General features: G+C 37.5%; 1 protein-coding gene across 12 annotated transcripts in view; it reads right to left on the reverse strand.

The window, feature by feature from the left end:
* Positions 1–16,628, reverse strand: part of KIF27 (kinesin family member 27) — an 89,551-nt gene that overhangs the window by 39,815 nt on the left and 33,108 nt on the right. For all 12 annotated transcript variants that reach the window (XM_054501653.2, XM_063649635.1, XM_054501654.2 and 9 more), the window contains 4 exons: positions 16,057–16,160; positions 14,019–14,174; positions 10,827–11,032; positions 7,322–7,519 (listed from right to left, as the gene is read on the reverse strand). In XM_054501653.2, coding sequence (XP_054357628.1) covers positions 7,322–7,519; positions 10,827–11,032; positions 14,019–14,174; positions 16,057–16,160 — 664 coding nt within the window. The remainder of the gene's footprint in view (positions 1–7,321; positions 7,520–10,826; positions 11,033–14,018; positions 14,175–16,056; positions 16,161–16,628) is intronic.

Consider the following 16,628-nt stretch of genomic DNA (forward strand, 5'->3'; position numbering starts at 1 on the left):
AAAGAGACCCCAATTGGACTCCTTGGTCTCAAGTGACATGGATCCTGAGTTGAGAGCTAATGCAGGTAGTCATTGTGGGGAACTGGCTCCCAAACTAGGTATAAGGACAGGCCACTGGGCTAGCAAGCTAGACAGAATGCCTAGTAGCCTCAGTAGGGGCTTATAATGCTAGTGGGAGATGAGATGAAGGGAAAGCACCCCCATGCTCTAAATCAGAAGCAAGATGAAACTGTGAGTTATACCAGCCAGGGGTTCCATCATCAGGGGCCAGCTGATTAGGCAGGGTAAGGTGGACAAGGGAGAACAATTTCCAGCTGGTCACAATCCTCAACTCCAAGGCATAGGATAAAAGAAGGCTATACACCCAACTACAACATACACTGGCTGTCATCTTAGGGAGAGAAGCATAGGGAAGAGGAGGCTAAGAGACTGAGCATTCTTATTCAAAAGACCTGAGAAGTATTTAAAGGAAGTGTTTACATTTTTAGAACAAGGTTTGAACAGAGAGAACATTTGATTAGTTTCCACCATATTTCCAGCAATAATCACGACATGGATAGAAGAGAGGTGCACTCACAAAGAAGACAGGTGCTATAGACTAAATAAAGAAAAATGTCACACCCATCTGAGTTATGAGTGAATTTGGACCCTATTATGTTTACCACCCATAGTTCTTGATGCTTCCCTAGTTCTAGTTCATAGCTATAATTTAGCCCCTGTGATAGTCCTAGACATTTCAGGATGATGAAATAAAGCTACCTTAAATAAAGAGACCTTATACTTGGAGTTGACTCTCTACTATTTCTGTTTGTCCACATACACTTTAAAAGTATACCGCACTTGTAATCCCCGCACTTTGGGAGGCCAAGGCGGGTAGATCACAAGGTCAGGAGATCGAGACCATCCTAGCTAACACCGTGAAACCCTGTCTCTAATAAAAAGACAAAAAAATTAGCTGGGCATGGTGGCAAGTGCCTGTAGTCCCAGCTACTCGGGAGGCTGAGGCAGGAGAATGGCATGAACCCGGGAGGCGGAGCTTGCAGTGAGACGAGATCATGCCACTGCACTCCAGCTTAGGCAACAAAGAGACTCCATCTCAAAAAAAAAAAGGATACAGGAGTACTTCTAATTCCCTCTTCCACATGTTGCTCCAGACAATGCCTTTTTTCTTACATTGTAATCTTTGTTATACATATTAAAATAACTGTGTACCAGGCACTGTGCTAGGCTTTTTATATCTATTTAATTATCCCATTTAGCCCTCACAACAATCCTATGATATAGGGACTATTATAAAATCCATTTTATAGATGAGGAAATGGGTGGTTAAAAAGCTTAAGATCACACCACCACCCACAATTTCAGGAGTTCTCATATCTTTTCTTCAAAGCCTATCCATGGACCTCAGTTAAGAACTGCTGCTTTGAAGAGAACCTATGCAGAAGTTGTACTATTCTTTGGAAATGGTTTAGTCAAGTAGAAAAGAGACAGACAGGAGTCTCAGAGAGTTAGCTCCAAGCAGACAGCAAATATCCTTTAGGACTGTAAGAAGGTTTTCTGTTTCTGCATTAAGTAGAGGATACATCAATATATCTTTGGGAAAGTCTGTTCCTTTTTCTGGAATACCTGATATCCCCCATAAATGGGTCATTTCACTAGAATTAGAGATGTGGCAAGATGGAATAAAAGTGCCCTAGGTGGCAAGGTGTGGTGGCTTATGCCTGTAATCCCAGCATTTTGGGAGGCTGAGGCAGGAGGATCACTTGAGCCCAGGAGTTTGAGATCAGCCTGGGCAACATAGTAAGACCCTATCTCTACAAAAAATTAAAAAATGTGTGAGGTACGCTGGCATGTGCCTGCAGTCCTAGCTACTTGGGAGGCTGAGGTGGGAGGATTGCTTGAGCCCAGGAGGCCAAGGCTGCAGTGAGCCACGATCACACCACTGCACTCAAGCCTGGATGACAGAGCAAGACCTTGTCTCAAAAAAACAAAAAAAAAAAGTGCACTAGATAAGAAGGTAAAAGTTTGAGTTACAAGCAGAGTTGCATTTCAGCAGACTTCTACTCTTTAAAGAAGACAGTGTCTTCTTTTCCCTAAGCATGGATTTAGAGAGTACTACGTCTTGCTGGTTTAAGCCATGGCCTATGAGAGATGAGGAGTTAAAACCCAAAGACCACAACACTGAACAGGCTGGCCTGATCTTCACATTGGAAGAAGAGCTAAAACAAAACAGACTAAGTTGTTGGCAGCAGAAATGAAAATTGGACAGATTCATGGTGTTTTAAAGATATACTCTGAAGGCTTTAGTGGTTCATTGGATATGCATAGGAAAGAGGCAAGAGCCAATGGTGATGCCTAAATTTCTAGCACACCCAACTGATATATCATGTAAGGCACATTGGAGAACTACATTTTTCCCCCATGAAGAGAGCAGGGAGTGGGGAATCATGGAAAGGTAAGTAAGGAAGATCATTAATTCATCTATAAGACAACCTAGGGAAGAGGTTGGAGCTCAAAGAACAGACTTGGGATTAAGCATTAAATTTGGAAATTTTCAGTTTAATTGCAGCCATGGAAAAGTATCCTATACTTACCTAGGATAGAGTATAGAAGAGGGCAGAGACCAGAGCCATGAGGAACTCCCATATTTAAAAGGACTGGTGGAGTAGGATGAGCTAACCAAGACAGAGAACAAGCAATCAGGAAGAGAGGAAAAAACAAGGAAAGTATAATGTCACAAAGGCAAGGGGAAAATACTTCAAGACGGAGGGAGTGCTGACCTGTGCTGGATGCACAGTATTAAGATAAGGACTTTAGTGACAGAGAGAGCACTAGTGAACTTCTCAAGAGCTGTGAAGTGGGTGATAGAGCCAGAAGCCAGCTGGAGAGGATAAGAGAATGAATGAAAGTAGAAGTAACAGAAACAAATGCAGTCAACTTTTCCAAGAAGTTTGGTTACAAAGGGGAGGTAAGAAAGGGACGGGAAAAAGGTTGAAGGAAGATAATTTTAGGATGAAAAATACTAAGATATTTAAAGACAAATCCAGAAGAAAAAAAAAGTTGAAAATAAGAAAAAAGGATAAAAGATGACACATACATGCTTAGCAAAGTATTGCTTGAATATAAATCTCAATAAATGTTAACTATTGCTATAATTATTATTACCATTATTATGAATATCATTATTATTATTACCAGTTCTTTTAAATATGGGAGTTCCTCATGGCTCTGATTTTTGCCCTCTTAACTTCTACACTCCATCCTAGGTGAGTATAGAATACTTTTCCATAGCTGCAATTAAACTCATACTCTTCACTGGGTTGTCTTATAGTGTCAAGGAAATTTAAAAAGCAATTCCATTTATAATAGCATCTAAAAGAATATCTAGGAACAAGTTTAAGTAAAGAGGTAAAATACTACTGGTACACTAAAAATTATGACATTGCTGAAAGAAATTAATGAAGACCTAAACAAATGGAAAGACTTCCCATGCTCGTGGATAAGAAAATTTAATATTGTCAAGATGTGAATACTACTCAGAGCAATCTAGAGATTCAACAATCCTTATTAAAATTCCAATGGCCTTTTTTGCAGAAATGGAAAAGCCCATCCTCAAATTCACATGGAAAATTGTAGGGGCCCTGAATAGCCAAAATCATCTTGAAAAAGAAGAGCAAGGTGGGAGGACTTACTTCCCGATTTCAAGACTTACTACAAACCTACAGTAATCAAAATAGTGTGATACTAGCATGAGGATAGACATATAGACCTATGGAATAGAACTGAGACTTTAGTAACCATATATCTTTGGCCAGTTGATTTTTTAAAAATAAAAATTTGGGCCAAGCATAGTGGCTCAGGCCTGTAATCCCAATACTTTGGGAGGCCAAGACCAGAGGATCACTTGAAGCCAGGAGTTCAAGACCAGCCTGGGAAATATAGCAAGACACTGTCTATAAAAAGTAGAAAAAAAACATTAGCCAGGTGTGGTGGTGTGCATCTGTAGTCCCAGCTGCTTAGAAGGCTAAGGCAGGGGGATCACTTGAGCCCAGGAATTGGAGGCTGCAGTGGGCTAATGATCATGCCACCACACTTCAGCCTGGGTGACAGAGTGAGACCCTGTCTCAAAAAAACAAAATTGTACATATGTAAGGTATACAACATGATGTTTTGATATACATAGTGAAATGATTACTATAGTCAAGCTAACATATTTATCTCTTCACATAGTTAGCATTTTGGCTTTTTTTTTGTGGTAAGAGTACCTGAAATCCATTCTCTTAGCAAATTTCCAGTATATAATAGTCATCATGCTGTACACTAAGTCTCTAGACTTATTTATTCTACATAACTGCAACTTTGTACCATTTGACCAACATCTCCCCGTTTCCCCTATCAGCATTTCCCTATTTCCCACTCCAAATGATTTTTGATCAGGGTGCCAAGTCCATTCAATGGAGGAAAGAACAGTCTCTTCAACAGATGGTACTGGTACAACTGGAGTTCCACATGCAAAAGAATAAATCTGGACCACTACTTCACACCATATACAAAAACTGACCCCAAATGGACTAATGACCTAAATATAAAAGCAAAAACCATAAAACTCTTAGCAGAAAACATAAATCTTCATGATCTTGGATTTAGGCAATGGATTCTTAGACATGACACCAAAAAGCACAAGCAACAAAAGAAAAAAATAGACAAATCGGACTTCAACAGAACTAAAAATTTTTGCATATCCAAGGGTATTATCAAAGTATAAAGAAAACCTACAGAATAGGAAAAAATATTTGGAAATCATGTATCTGATAGAATTTAATGTCAGAATATATAAAGAACTCATACAACTCAACAACAAAGACAAAGAACCAAATTAAAATGTAGACAAATAACTTGAATAGACATTTCTCCAAAGAAGATTTATGAACAGCCAATAAGCACATGAAAAGATGCTCAACGTCATTAGTCATTAGGGAAATGGAAACCAAAACCACAATGAGATACAACTTCATCCATCCTGGCTAACACGGTGAAAACCCATCTCTACTAAAAATACAAAAAATTAGCCGGGCGTGGTGGCGGGTGCCTGTAGTCCCAGCTACTCGGGAGGCTGAGGCAGGAGAATGGCGTGAACCCGGGAGGCAGAGCTTGCAGTGAGCCAAGATCACGCCACTGCACTCCAGCCTGGGCAACAGACAGAGACTCTGTCTCAAAAAAAAAAAAGAGATACAACTTCATACCTACTCGGATGACTATAATAAAAAAAAGGAAAGAAACAGGTGTTGACAAAAGTGTGGAGAAATTAGAACATTCACACATTGCTGGTGGAAGTGTAAAATGATGCTGCTGCTATGGAGAACAGTGGTTTCTCAAAAAGCTAAGCACAGATTTACCATATAACCCAGAAATTCTACTCCTAGGTACATACTCCTAGGTACATACCCAAAAGAATTGAAAACAGAGACTTATTTGTATGCCAGTGTTCACTCCAGCATTATTCACAATAGCCAAATGGTAGAAACAACTCAAGCGTCCATTGATGGATGAATGGATAAAGAAACTGTGGCATATCCATACAATGGAATATTACTTGGCAATAAAAGGGAATGAAGTTCTTGTACATGCTGCAATGTAGACAAACCTTGAAAATATTATGCTAAATGAAATAAGGCTGACACAGAAGGTAAAATATTATATAATTCTACTTATATGAAGTATCTAGAATAAGCAAATTCATAGAGAAAGTAGATTAGAGATTACCAAAAGCTGGAGGAAGGGGAAAATGAGGAGCTATTCCATAATATTACAGAGTGTCTGTCTGGAGTGATGAAAATGTTTTGGAAATAGATAGTGGTGATGGTTGCACAAGATTGTGAATGTAATTAATGCCACTGAATTATACACTTAAAAAACAGTTAAAATGGGTTGGGCACGGTAGCTCACACCTATAATCCCAGCACTTTGGGAGGCTGAGGCAGGCAGATCACCTGAGGTTGGGAGTTCAAGACCAGCCTGACCGACATGGAGAAACACCGTCTCTACTAAAAATACAAAATTAGCCGGGCGTGGTGGTGCACGCCTGTAATCCCAGCTACTCGGGAGGCTGAGGCAGGAGAATCACTTGAACCCAGGAGGCGGAGGTTGCATTGAGCCGAGATCACACCATTGCACTCCAGCCTGGACAACAAGAGTGAAACTCCATCTCAAAAAAAAAAGAAAAAAAGAAAAAAAGTTAAAGTGGTAAATTTTATGTTATATATATTTTACCACAACTTAAAAATTAATAATAAATAATGAGTAACTTGGTTTAAATGCTCTTTAAGTTCCCTTCCATTGCTGAATTCTGTGATTTTTTTTTTTTAAGGTCGGAAAATAGGTTATATCCATTGTTGAAAATCTAGGAAATCTGGGGCATACTGATAACGGGAGAGGCTAAACATGTGCAGGGACAGGGAGTATATGGCGTATCTCTGTACTTTCCTTTCAATTTTGCTGTGAACCTAAAATGGCTCTAAAAAAATAAAATCTTAATTTTTAAAATATCTAGGAAATCTCCAATTATGTCCCACGCCTTGGGTTCAGCTTAACATTTCAACGGAACAGAGCCTGCACATAGTACTAGATAAGTGTCTGTTACTATGATCATCATCATCTTTTTCAAAAAAGCCCTGTGGGACAAGTAGGATTAAGGCCATTTTAGATAAGAATAAACAGACTCAGACAGGGTAAAATTTTTGAGAAATTTGAGAAAATTTATTTTCTCAATAAATCTCTCAGCCAGCAACTGAGTGAGCTAGGATTTGAACCTATGATAGCCTGGTCAAAAAGCCTAGGCTGACACCCCTAAGTTCTTCCCCAGCCCAATCTATTCTAGAACTGCTGTGCATACAGGTCTGATCATTTTTCTGCTCACTGTGAATGAAATGGTACCATTTTACCTGGTACTTTTTCTGTGTAGCCACATGGACAATGCATGTCAAAGCACTTTGAAAACAGAAAATCCTATTCAAATGATAGGTATTATTTAGAAAGTTGGCTTTATAAATGTATGTTTTTGACAGCTTCAATTAAAGTTAGGATCCTACTAAGAGAAATTATCATTGTACCTTCTTTTGTGAAGTCAAAGCCTTCAAGACAGTACTCAGAATTCAATAAATAGGTTTTACTATGTAGATGAACAAAGCTTTAAAGTGAATAAGGACAGCAGTGAAGGGCAGGTCAAGGATAGATACTTCACAAGCCAACTGAATGAAGACCATGGATTCTGAGCCATTTAACATTTCATATTATACTTAGCAGGAATGTATGACAATATTACTTTGATTTTTTGCTGGTCCCGCTTAATTACTGCATCCAGTTGCTTCCTTTTTTCATTTTCTTCTCGTAGTTTTCTTTGTAGCTGTATCTTTTGATACTTCATGTGATCTACACTCTGCTCTAGTTCATTAGCACGTTTCTCATTTTGGATTGACAGTGATGCCAGTTTCTTACTATCTTGTTGCTTCTTCTGTAAGACCTGAGATCATACGGAATATTTCAAAATGAAAAACTGAATCTCTCACAATCCTCAACTAAACTTAATCTTTTCATTTGATGGTAAAAGAAGAAATTTTCCCTAGATTTTCATTTATTTTTGACAGGTTCACAAACAATTGCTTACTATCATACATTTCCATTTTTGCAATTAGGGAAACCATCATAATTTGCATCATATATGTAAAAGTATAAAGAATGATGAGACTTCCTGATGTGGACAACAAACAAAATGAAACAGGTGATTTGCTTTTCATTAATAAGTATTTTAATTTAAAAAATAGTTAAAACAGTATAAAACTGAATTTATATTTTAAGAGTCACTCTTATCATACACCCCAATCTACCTGTCCTGCTTCCCAACACAAAATGATCAATTTCTTAAATATTCTTCCAGAAAAAAATGTATGCATATGCATGCAAATAGCTGCATATGTATTCTATATAGACTACTGTCTCCCTTTTTTTCTTACTTATCTCAGAGGTCTTTTCATATAGATTTGTTCCGGGTGGCTGCACAGCATTCCACTGTGCTCTTGTTCTTATAGCTACAGCTATAGCCTAAATCGTTAATCCCTGAGTTAGGATGATCAGAGCTGATAACATCTTCCCTGAGAGTGACCAACCATTATAATTACTATTTTAACATTTATCTTAAATTACTTCTCATCTAACTAAAATTACGTATAGATAGCATTAGACTTTCAAAGTGTTCACACCACTAATATAAAATACTTGTGTTACAATTTAGTCCTGACCAAACAAACATATATTAAACTTGTATTATGTGATTAGCAATGCACTAACTACCAATTAGGTGGCATAAAAAAGGTAAAGGGATGTCATTCATAAATTATGCAGACCACAATTAATTATTTCCTTTATTTTGGCAATAAAGTGTTAGCATAGGCAAGTTTTGTTTTAATTAAACTAAGTATCCAAGAGGCACTGCTGCTTAGAGCAGTGCTACTCAAAATGTGATCTGTGGACCAGTGCTAGTTCACAGACATTGTTGTCAATTTGCACTCCTCAGCATACTGTTAGATTCGGTTGATGTTTTCATGTGAGACTTTTTCGATCAAGGAAGCTGTGCAATGATTGACCTTTATCTCATCACAGAAGAGGAACAATCTGCAGATGGACTACTTTGGGTACCACTGGCTTGGAGGCCACAGGCCTTTGCTGTTTCCAGTACCTAAATTTGGACACTGGCTTTGCCACTTACAATTGACAGTAATTACAATACTGCAGCAAAAATTATAATACCAGTACTTTAGTGTCTTTTTCACATAATATTAAAAATATCAGTGTACATCCTGAAAGTCTTACTTAAGAGTGAGATACTGTTGCCATTGTCTTTTGCACTTATTTCATAGTTGCTCAAAAGTGCATCTGTCAGCATTAAACTATTAATGCAGCATGTAACGCTCTACATATACCTAAAGACATTAAAAATACAGGTTTTAGAAGTTTTTAATTTAAAAATGTTTTGTTTTAAAAATTGAAATAACTGTTTTATACCAATAAAAATACTAGTATTTCAATATTTTAAAACAGCATGATATGGCTGGGTGCGGTGACTCACACCTGTAATCCCGCACTTTCTGAGGCCAAGACAGGGGGATCACTTGAGGTCAGGAGTTTGAGACCAGCCTGACCAATGTGGTGAAACTGCATCTCTACTAAAAATACAAAAATTTGCGGGCATGGTGGCAGGCACCTGTAATCCCAGCTATTTGAGAGCCTGAGGCAAGAGGATCATTTGAGCCTGGGAGGAGGCAACTGCAGTGGGCTGAGATCATGCCACTGCACTCCAGCCTGGGCAACAGAGCAAGACTCCATCTCAAAAAAAAAGTATGATATGTTAGAGACCTGAAAACCAGTATTATCATCACCACTATGGGACTCTGACTGAGTTATTTTACCTTTCTAAACCTTTCTTTCCACATTTGTAAAATGGCTAAAAATGCCCACTTCAAAGGATTAAATAATGCATATAAACCATTTGGTATGTATAGGCCCTCAACGAATGGTAACTACTGTCCTCCTCATCCTCCTTATCATCCTTATCCCCATGAGTAGTGCATGGATATGTCAAAGATACAAAATTTCTAAAACTATGTCTTGTTTCTGTCCTCTGCTGTATCAGATGTTTCTTTTGAGGTAAAGTTCTATACCTTTCATTTTCTTTCCTTATCAGTACTCTTAGCAGAAAAGGATATACAGCAGAAACAAAGCATGGAAAGGTGAATTCCAAAGTGGAAATAACTATTCTGAAGGAAAATGGAAGGTGTGACATAGATAGACACCCTATGTCCTCCTTTAAGCAGTTCAAACATTCAAGTCATATTATTTTAACTTGATGTTGACTTGAGAAGCTATTTAGGTAACAACTTTTAGTGGAAATATCCAGATGTTTGAGGTGGCATTAGAAACCCCAGGAGGGACTTTTCTGGCCTGTCACACCAGAATATACTGGTATATTACAATATACCGGGCACAACAGAGGTATATTGTAAACATCTATTTTGTTGAAAGCAAATAACTGTGGCATAGTTCAATAAGAATAATAATGCTGTGAATAGGTTAATTACAACTCTACCTATAATGGAAAAATATAAAAATGTTTCTATAACATGAAAGAAAGCAGTAGACCATGAGAGATAAAGAAATAGAGGACACATCCTAGAAAGTTCATTATGATCAGACTAACAAAGCACTGTGACTATCTCCAAAGCACCCGGAAATGGCTTCATCACACAAAATCTCTATGTGATGGAATATTTCTCATAGAATAGAATTTTTAACTGTAGCTATTTCTAAAGTTAAAGCTAAAACCAGGCATTAGAAAGTTAAGGATGAGTTGCAGTACACAAAGTTATTAACCTTTCTTAAGCCAATCAGTTATGGTTTGGGAAAACCATATCTCGAAACAGTTCCCATTTGTTGAGTGTCTACAAAGTGTCATATATGTACCAGCTGTTTTATTTGTATTATTTAACCATTATTTAATCCTTTGTCCTTCAGAAAAAAAACAGTTTCATGGTTATGTTTATTTCTTACCATGTGGTTTTTTGATATGATGATTGAAAGAAGATACTTCTTGAATTAAGAAATATACTACCCAGATTGTAAAATATGTAAATCGACCAGCACACTACAAAAGAAAAGTTGACACCCAGTTTCTCTTGCTGGTATAAACTGAATCCCACTTCTTTCCTAACTCAGTACAAGAATCCTCAGAAGCAAGAAAGCTTAAATAAGTTTCTCAATTACATTTTTTAAATTACCTGAACTCTCAGCTTTGCAGCATCCATCTTTCTACGAAACTCTTTCTGTAATTTTACCTTCATTGCAACATCAGAAAGATCTTTGTTTTCCAGCTCCTGTAGCTGCTTTTGTGTTTCAGTTAGTTCGACTTTTGCCTGTTCTGCATCATGCTCTAGCTTTGTTACTTTCAAAGAATACTGCTTGCTTACAGATTTGGCATCGTTACCTTAACCATAATAATAATTATTATTAGTATAAATTATGTAAAAAGAAGTTAAACGTCAAAAACATAAAAATACTCTACTCTAAAATCCAGCCAGGCAGTGATACTATTTAAGGCATAGCATTAAAAACCCAGTTGTCCCCACCCACCCCCATCAAACACAGCTTGCCATCAGGCCTCTTAATGATTAGTTTCTTAATGACTGTTCCCATCTGCTGCCAGTCAGTCTCACTGGTTCAATCTTTGGCGTTTTAGAGTGACATTTCTGGGCCTCTGAATTTGTAGGTGAGCTTTGCTGGCATCAAACTCAGTTAAGAAGGATATTTGGAGTGACTGTTTGTCCTCTTGCTTAGTATACTCCAGCCTCCTGCTACCAATAATCTGTCTGCTTGAATTCCTTTTTTAAATTATTATGAAAATTTTTAAATATAACAAAAGAAATAATAAAATGAACCCCCATCACCCAGATTTAAAAGTTATCAAGATTTTGTCACAGCTGCTTCAAATATGCCTTTTGTTTTACTTTGCTTAAATATTATAAAGCAATCCCAGAATGTCATTCTTCTCACCTATACATACTTCATTTTGTTAAATTCCTCTTTTTACTTATACATACTGCAATCAGCATTCATACAAAATATGGACATAACCAAAAAGTCACTATCACACTAAGAATATTAACACCAATCAGTCCATATTCAGACTTCCCCAATTGCCTCAAAATGTGTTTCACAATTGGTTTATTTAAATCAGGATCTAAACAAGGTCCACAATGCATTTGATTTATTATGTCTCTTAAGAATCTTTTCATCCAAAGCTAACTCTCTCCTTTTTCACTAACCTGAACTTATTCAAGATTAATTCCTTTTAAATTCTTTTCTTATTAATATATAGAACAGAAAAAATAGAATAAAGATATTTCTATATCTCTTTTGATTCTAAGTCCAGCTAGTGACCCTAAAAGCTTGGTTTTGATTTGCTCTGAATAGGCAACCGTCCCTGAACTAGACTGGCAAACTCGTGGCAGTAGAAAACAGGAGTCTAAAGCTCAGGGGATGAATACTCACCAGAGACAGTTTATTATACTATTTATTTATTTAGACAGAGTCTTGCTCTGTCACCTGGGCTAGAGTGCAGTAGTACAATGTCAGCTCACTGCCACCTCCGCCTCCTGGGTTCCAGCAATTCTCCTGCCACAGCCTCCTGAGTAGCTCGGATTACAGGCACACGCCCCCATGCCAAGCTAATTTTTGTATTTTTAGTAGAGACAGGGTTTCACCATGTTGGCCAGGCTGGTCTCGAACTCCTGACCTCAAATGATCCACCCACCTCGACCTCCCAAAGTGCTGGGATTACAGGCGTGAGCCACCACACCCAGCCTATTATACTATTTATATAGCTGGTTATACTGCTATCCAAAAATACTCATCATTTTTTCATAAAAGTTATTTAACTAAATGCAGTGTGAACTGTCCTCTGACTCTAATTTATGATTACTTGACTAACTTTAAAATACATACAACTACTATATTTTAACAAATCATTTTGGACTATTCATTAATTGTTCAACACACCAATATTTTATGAACCACTAAAAATATATACAGTGCCAATTACAACATGTTTATTTTATTTTTTTGAGACGGTCTCGCTCTGTCACCTAGGCTGGAATGCAGTGGTGCAATCATGACTCACTGCAGCCTTGACCTCTGGGGCTCAACCAATCCTCCTACTTCAGCCTTCCAAGTAGCTGGGACTACAGGCATGTGCCACCATGCTCAGTACGCATCAGTAGTTTTTATAAATTTTTTTTCAGTGTATTAGAATTGATAAAATATAGTATAGATGTCCCGTTATTATTAGTTGGCAGAAGTAGCTGCTATTCAAGAGAAGTCTTCAGTGAGAGAGCATTAAGGGCATTAAGTTTTTTGTGTTTTTTTTTTTTTTGACATTTTTTAAGAAGCATCCCCTGCTTAGCTACTTTCCCAAAGCTTTTTCCTTTCTCATTCCTAGTGACATATGTGCTATGCATCATCCTAGCTCCAGTTACCCAGATGTTTAAATGAGTTTGACCATGCTGCTTCCCCACAGGCAGGATCAAACACCAGTTGATCCCTCTTAGGAGTATCTAGGAGCTGATCTAGAATGGTTTCTCCATTCCCAGGATTTCAGGGTACTGCCTGTGGAAGTTGAGGATATTTACCCACTAGAATCAATGACTTTCTTTCAGAAAGGTTATCTTACTATGGATCTCATTAAACAAGCATGTGTTTGTAGCCTGGTATACGCAATGTGGTTGTTTTAAAATAGAGGATACCAGAGCTTATACAGAGAAGACCCTTTTCTTGCTCATTAGAACCAAGGGCAATTTGGAGCTTTCCTAAAAATCCTCAGAGATGGTGACTATCAAAAGTGTCAGTGAGTGCTTACTTTTCAATGCCCTCTCACTGAAGACTTCTCTTGAATAGCAGCTGCTTCTGCCAACTAACAGGACATCTATACTATATTTTATCAATTCTAATACACTGCAAAAAAAAATTATAAAAACTACTGATGCGTACTGGGCATGGTGGCACACGCCTGTAGTCCCAGCTACTTGGGAGGCTGAGGTAGGAGGATTGGTTGAGCCCCAGAGGTCAAGGCTGCAGTGAGTCATGACTGCACCACTGCACTCCAGCCTAGGTGACAGAGTGAGACCCTGTCTCAAAAAAATAAAATAAACATGTTGTAACTGGCACATTAGGTGCCACAGAATTTTAGCACAATGCAGAGTTCACACCGGTTAGAACAATTCAGAGGTGAAATCCCAAAAGAACAAAATTCTTTTGATAACTAACCTCCACATATTGGCCTAAAAACTCACCTTGTTACACCAATCTAAGCTAAGTGGATAGACCTGAGCTTCAAAAACTAAAGTAACTGCTACCACATCAGAAGCAATTTTAGAAGTTTTCTTTCTCATATAAGCTGGTTCACAAGATACTATTACCTGTTTTTATTAATTCTTTAATCAGATCTTCCTTCATCTTGATGTTAATTGTAAGTTCTCTCATTTTTTGTTTAGCTTCAGTAAGTATGCGTTCTGAATTCTTTAATTTTTGCAAATTCAATTCCTGACTCTCCTGGAGACAATCAATCTTTAAATCTTTAAAAAAAAATGGAGAAATAAAACTATCTGCTGGTAAAATATTCAACAGAAGTAGAGTTAAAAAAAGAAAAGCAGACTCAAAAGCAATTTAGAGGTGGCAGCGGAAGAGACAAAAAGGAAAGGAAGGAAAAAGGGGGAAAAATACACAGCAATTGGGACTCTAGCATTCCAGATTACAGTAAGAGTTTTTATTTTCTTACAAATTAATACATATATGTATATATACTTTCTTAATATCCCATAGGTTCAGACACACCGTTTTTCATTGCCTTTAACATGAGTTATTTGAGATAGGTGTAAAATTTCCAGAAGGATAGCGGGGTGAATTTGTTTCGTATCAACTTCTACTTTTATTGTAATTGGAGAATGCAGACTATACCAGGCTACTCAGAGTGTGGTCTAGCACTGTTTGTTACTGTCCTGCACCAGAATGTAAATCAACTATGTCACTAAGCACACTGCTTTAGTTCAGGTGACATTTTTTTCATAGCCAGACTTTCTCAAGGAAGGAACTAGTGTAAGCTCATTTACATTCTGACATAAGTTTTTTTTCCTGGTTGCAGAGCAGTAATAAACAGCTCAAGTATGGCTGCTTAGTAGCATTTACCTTTATTATTTCCACAGTTTGAAATTTATTTTAGTTACACTTAAATTTTTGGCTCATAAAGCCACGTATAGGTTCTTAAAGAGATGCTCTATATTTTCAAAGTGTAGCACTTATATTATTTATAGTCCCTATTCCCTTATTTTTTGTGGGTCAACCACGCATTGACCAAGAGAGATGAGTTAACAAAATCTACTACTACCGGCTGGGCACAGTGGCTCACACCTGTAATCCCAGCACTTCGGGAGGCTAAGGTGTGCAGATCGTAAGGTCAGAAGTTCAAGACCAGCCTGGCCAACATAGTGAGACCCCCATCTCTACTAAAAATACAAAAATTAGCCGGGTGTGGTGGCACACATCTGTAGTCCCAGCTGCTTGGGAGACTGAGGCAGGAGAATTGCTTGAACCCAGGAGGCAGAGGCTGCAGTGAGTCGACACTGCACCATTGCACTCCAGCCTGGGTGACAGAGAGAGACTTCGTCTAAAAAAAAAAAAAAAAGTTGTGAAAACTATAGGTAGTAGGAGATTTTTTTTTTTTTTTTGAGGCAGGGTCTTGCTGTGTCACCTAGACTAGAGTGCAGTGGTGTGATCTCGGCTCACTACAGCCTCGAACTCCTGGGCTCAAGCGATTCTCCCACCTCAGCCTTCCTCCTGAGTAGGTACACACTACCACGCTCAGCTAATTTTCTGTAGAGAGACAATCTCACTATGTTGCTCAGGCTGGCCTCAAACTCCTGGCCTCAAGCAATTCTCCCGTTTCAGCCTCTCAAAGCACTGGGATTACAGGCATGAGCTACTATGCATGGCTCATAAATGTTTTTGATGTTGTTATTGATGCATAAAAATTCTTAGCAGTTGTGTACTAAAACATTACCAACACCCAGTACACTAATTGGGCTCTAATGCCAAATACATCATTGACGTTAGGCACAAGTCCCAGTGAAGGAGTAGACACCTAATACAATTATTTATACTGTATTTTAACATCATCAGGAATACAAAGCATATCAATTCAGGTCTGAATATAAAAATCCTTATTCTGAGGGAGTTAGCCTATATCTCTAGCCATAATTAATTGATAGAAAATCTTTTTTTATTATTAAGGAGTAAAAGAGGTAAAACAGAGAACATAAAAGAAGTTCTACCAACTAGGAAAGCATTTGTACCAAGTTCTGGTCTTTGAGAATTCCTGGATGTTTCTTAAAGTATCAACGGAGGAAAAAGATAAGTGTCCTATAACCATTAGGTCTACATTATTTAAGAAAATCTATGTACCTTCATTCTCCAAATCTGACTTTTGTGTTTCATCCTGAATATCACTCAATTCAACAAGGGAACAAACAGAGTCTGGCTTCTGAATCCATGAACGACTTCTACATCTTAAAAAAAATCAGAAAGTTAACTTATTTGTTAGTGTTTTCTAATCTGCCCTCAAATTAGTTTCCCCAAAAAGTGACAGTAATGTTAAAAAAAATTATTAATTACATATAAAAACAGAATGTTACTAATATTGCTCAAAATAAAAGGATGCCCCCCCACCCATGTTGAATCCAGTAGAAAAGTCATGTTTGTTGCCAACGTGGCAACAGAATAAGGAAATCAAAAAAAAAAAAAAAAAAAAAAAAAACCTCTGAAAATTAGAATCTCATTACTATAAAAGCTCTAAAAGCAAAATTATTTTTCAGTTATAAGACTGATGACTTGTGTTCAAATACTATTTTCATAACACATTAGATGACAGTACATCTAGCAAAAGTTACCTACTCTTCTATTAAACATAAAAGATATACTCTAATGGAAAAAACCTACACTTCTATATTTATTGCAGCATATAATTCTAAATATTT

This window comes from Pongo pygmaeus, chromosome 13, assembly GCF_028885625.2.
Source record: "Pongo pygmaeus isolate AG05252 chromosome 13, NHGRI_mPonPyg2-v2.0_pri, whole genome shotgun sequence".
NCBI classification, from domain to species: Eukaryota; Metazoa; Chordata; class Mammalia; order Primates; family Hominidae; genus Pongo; species Pongo pygmaeus.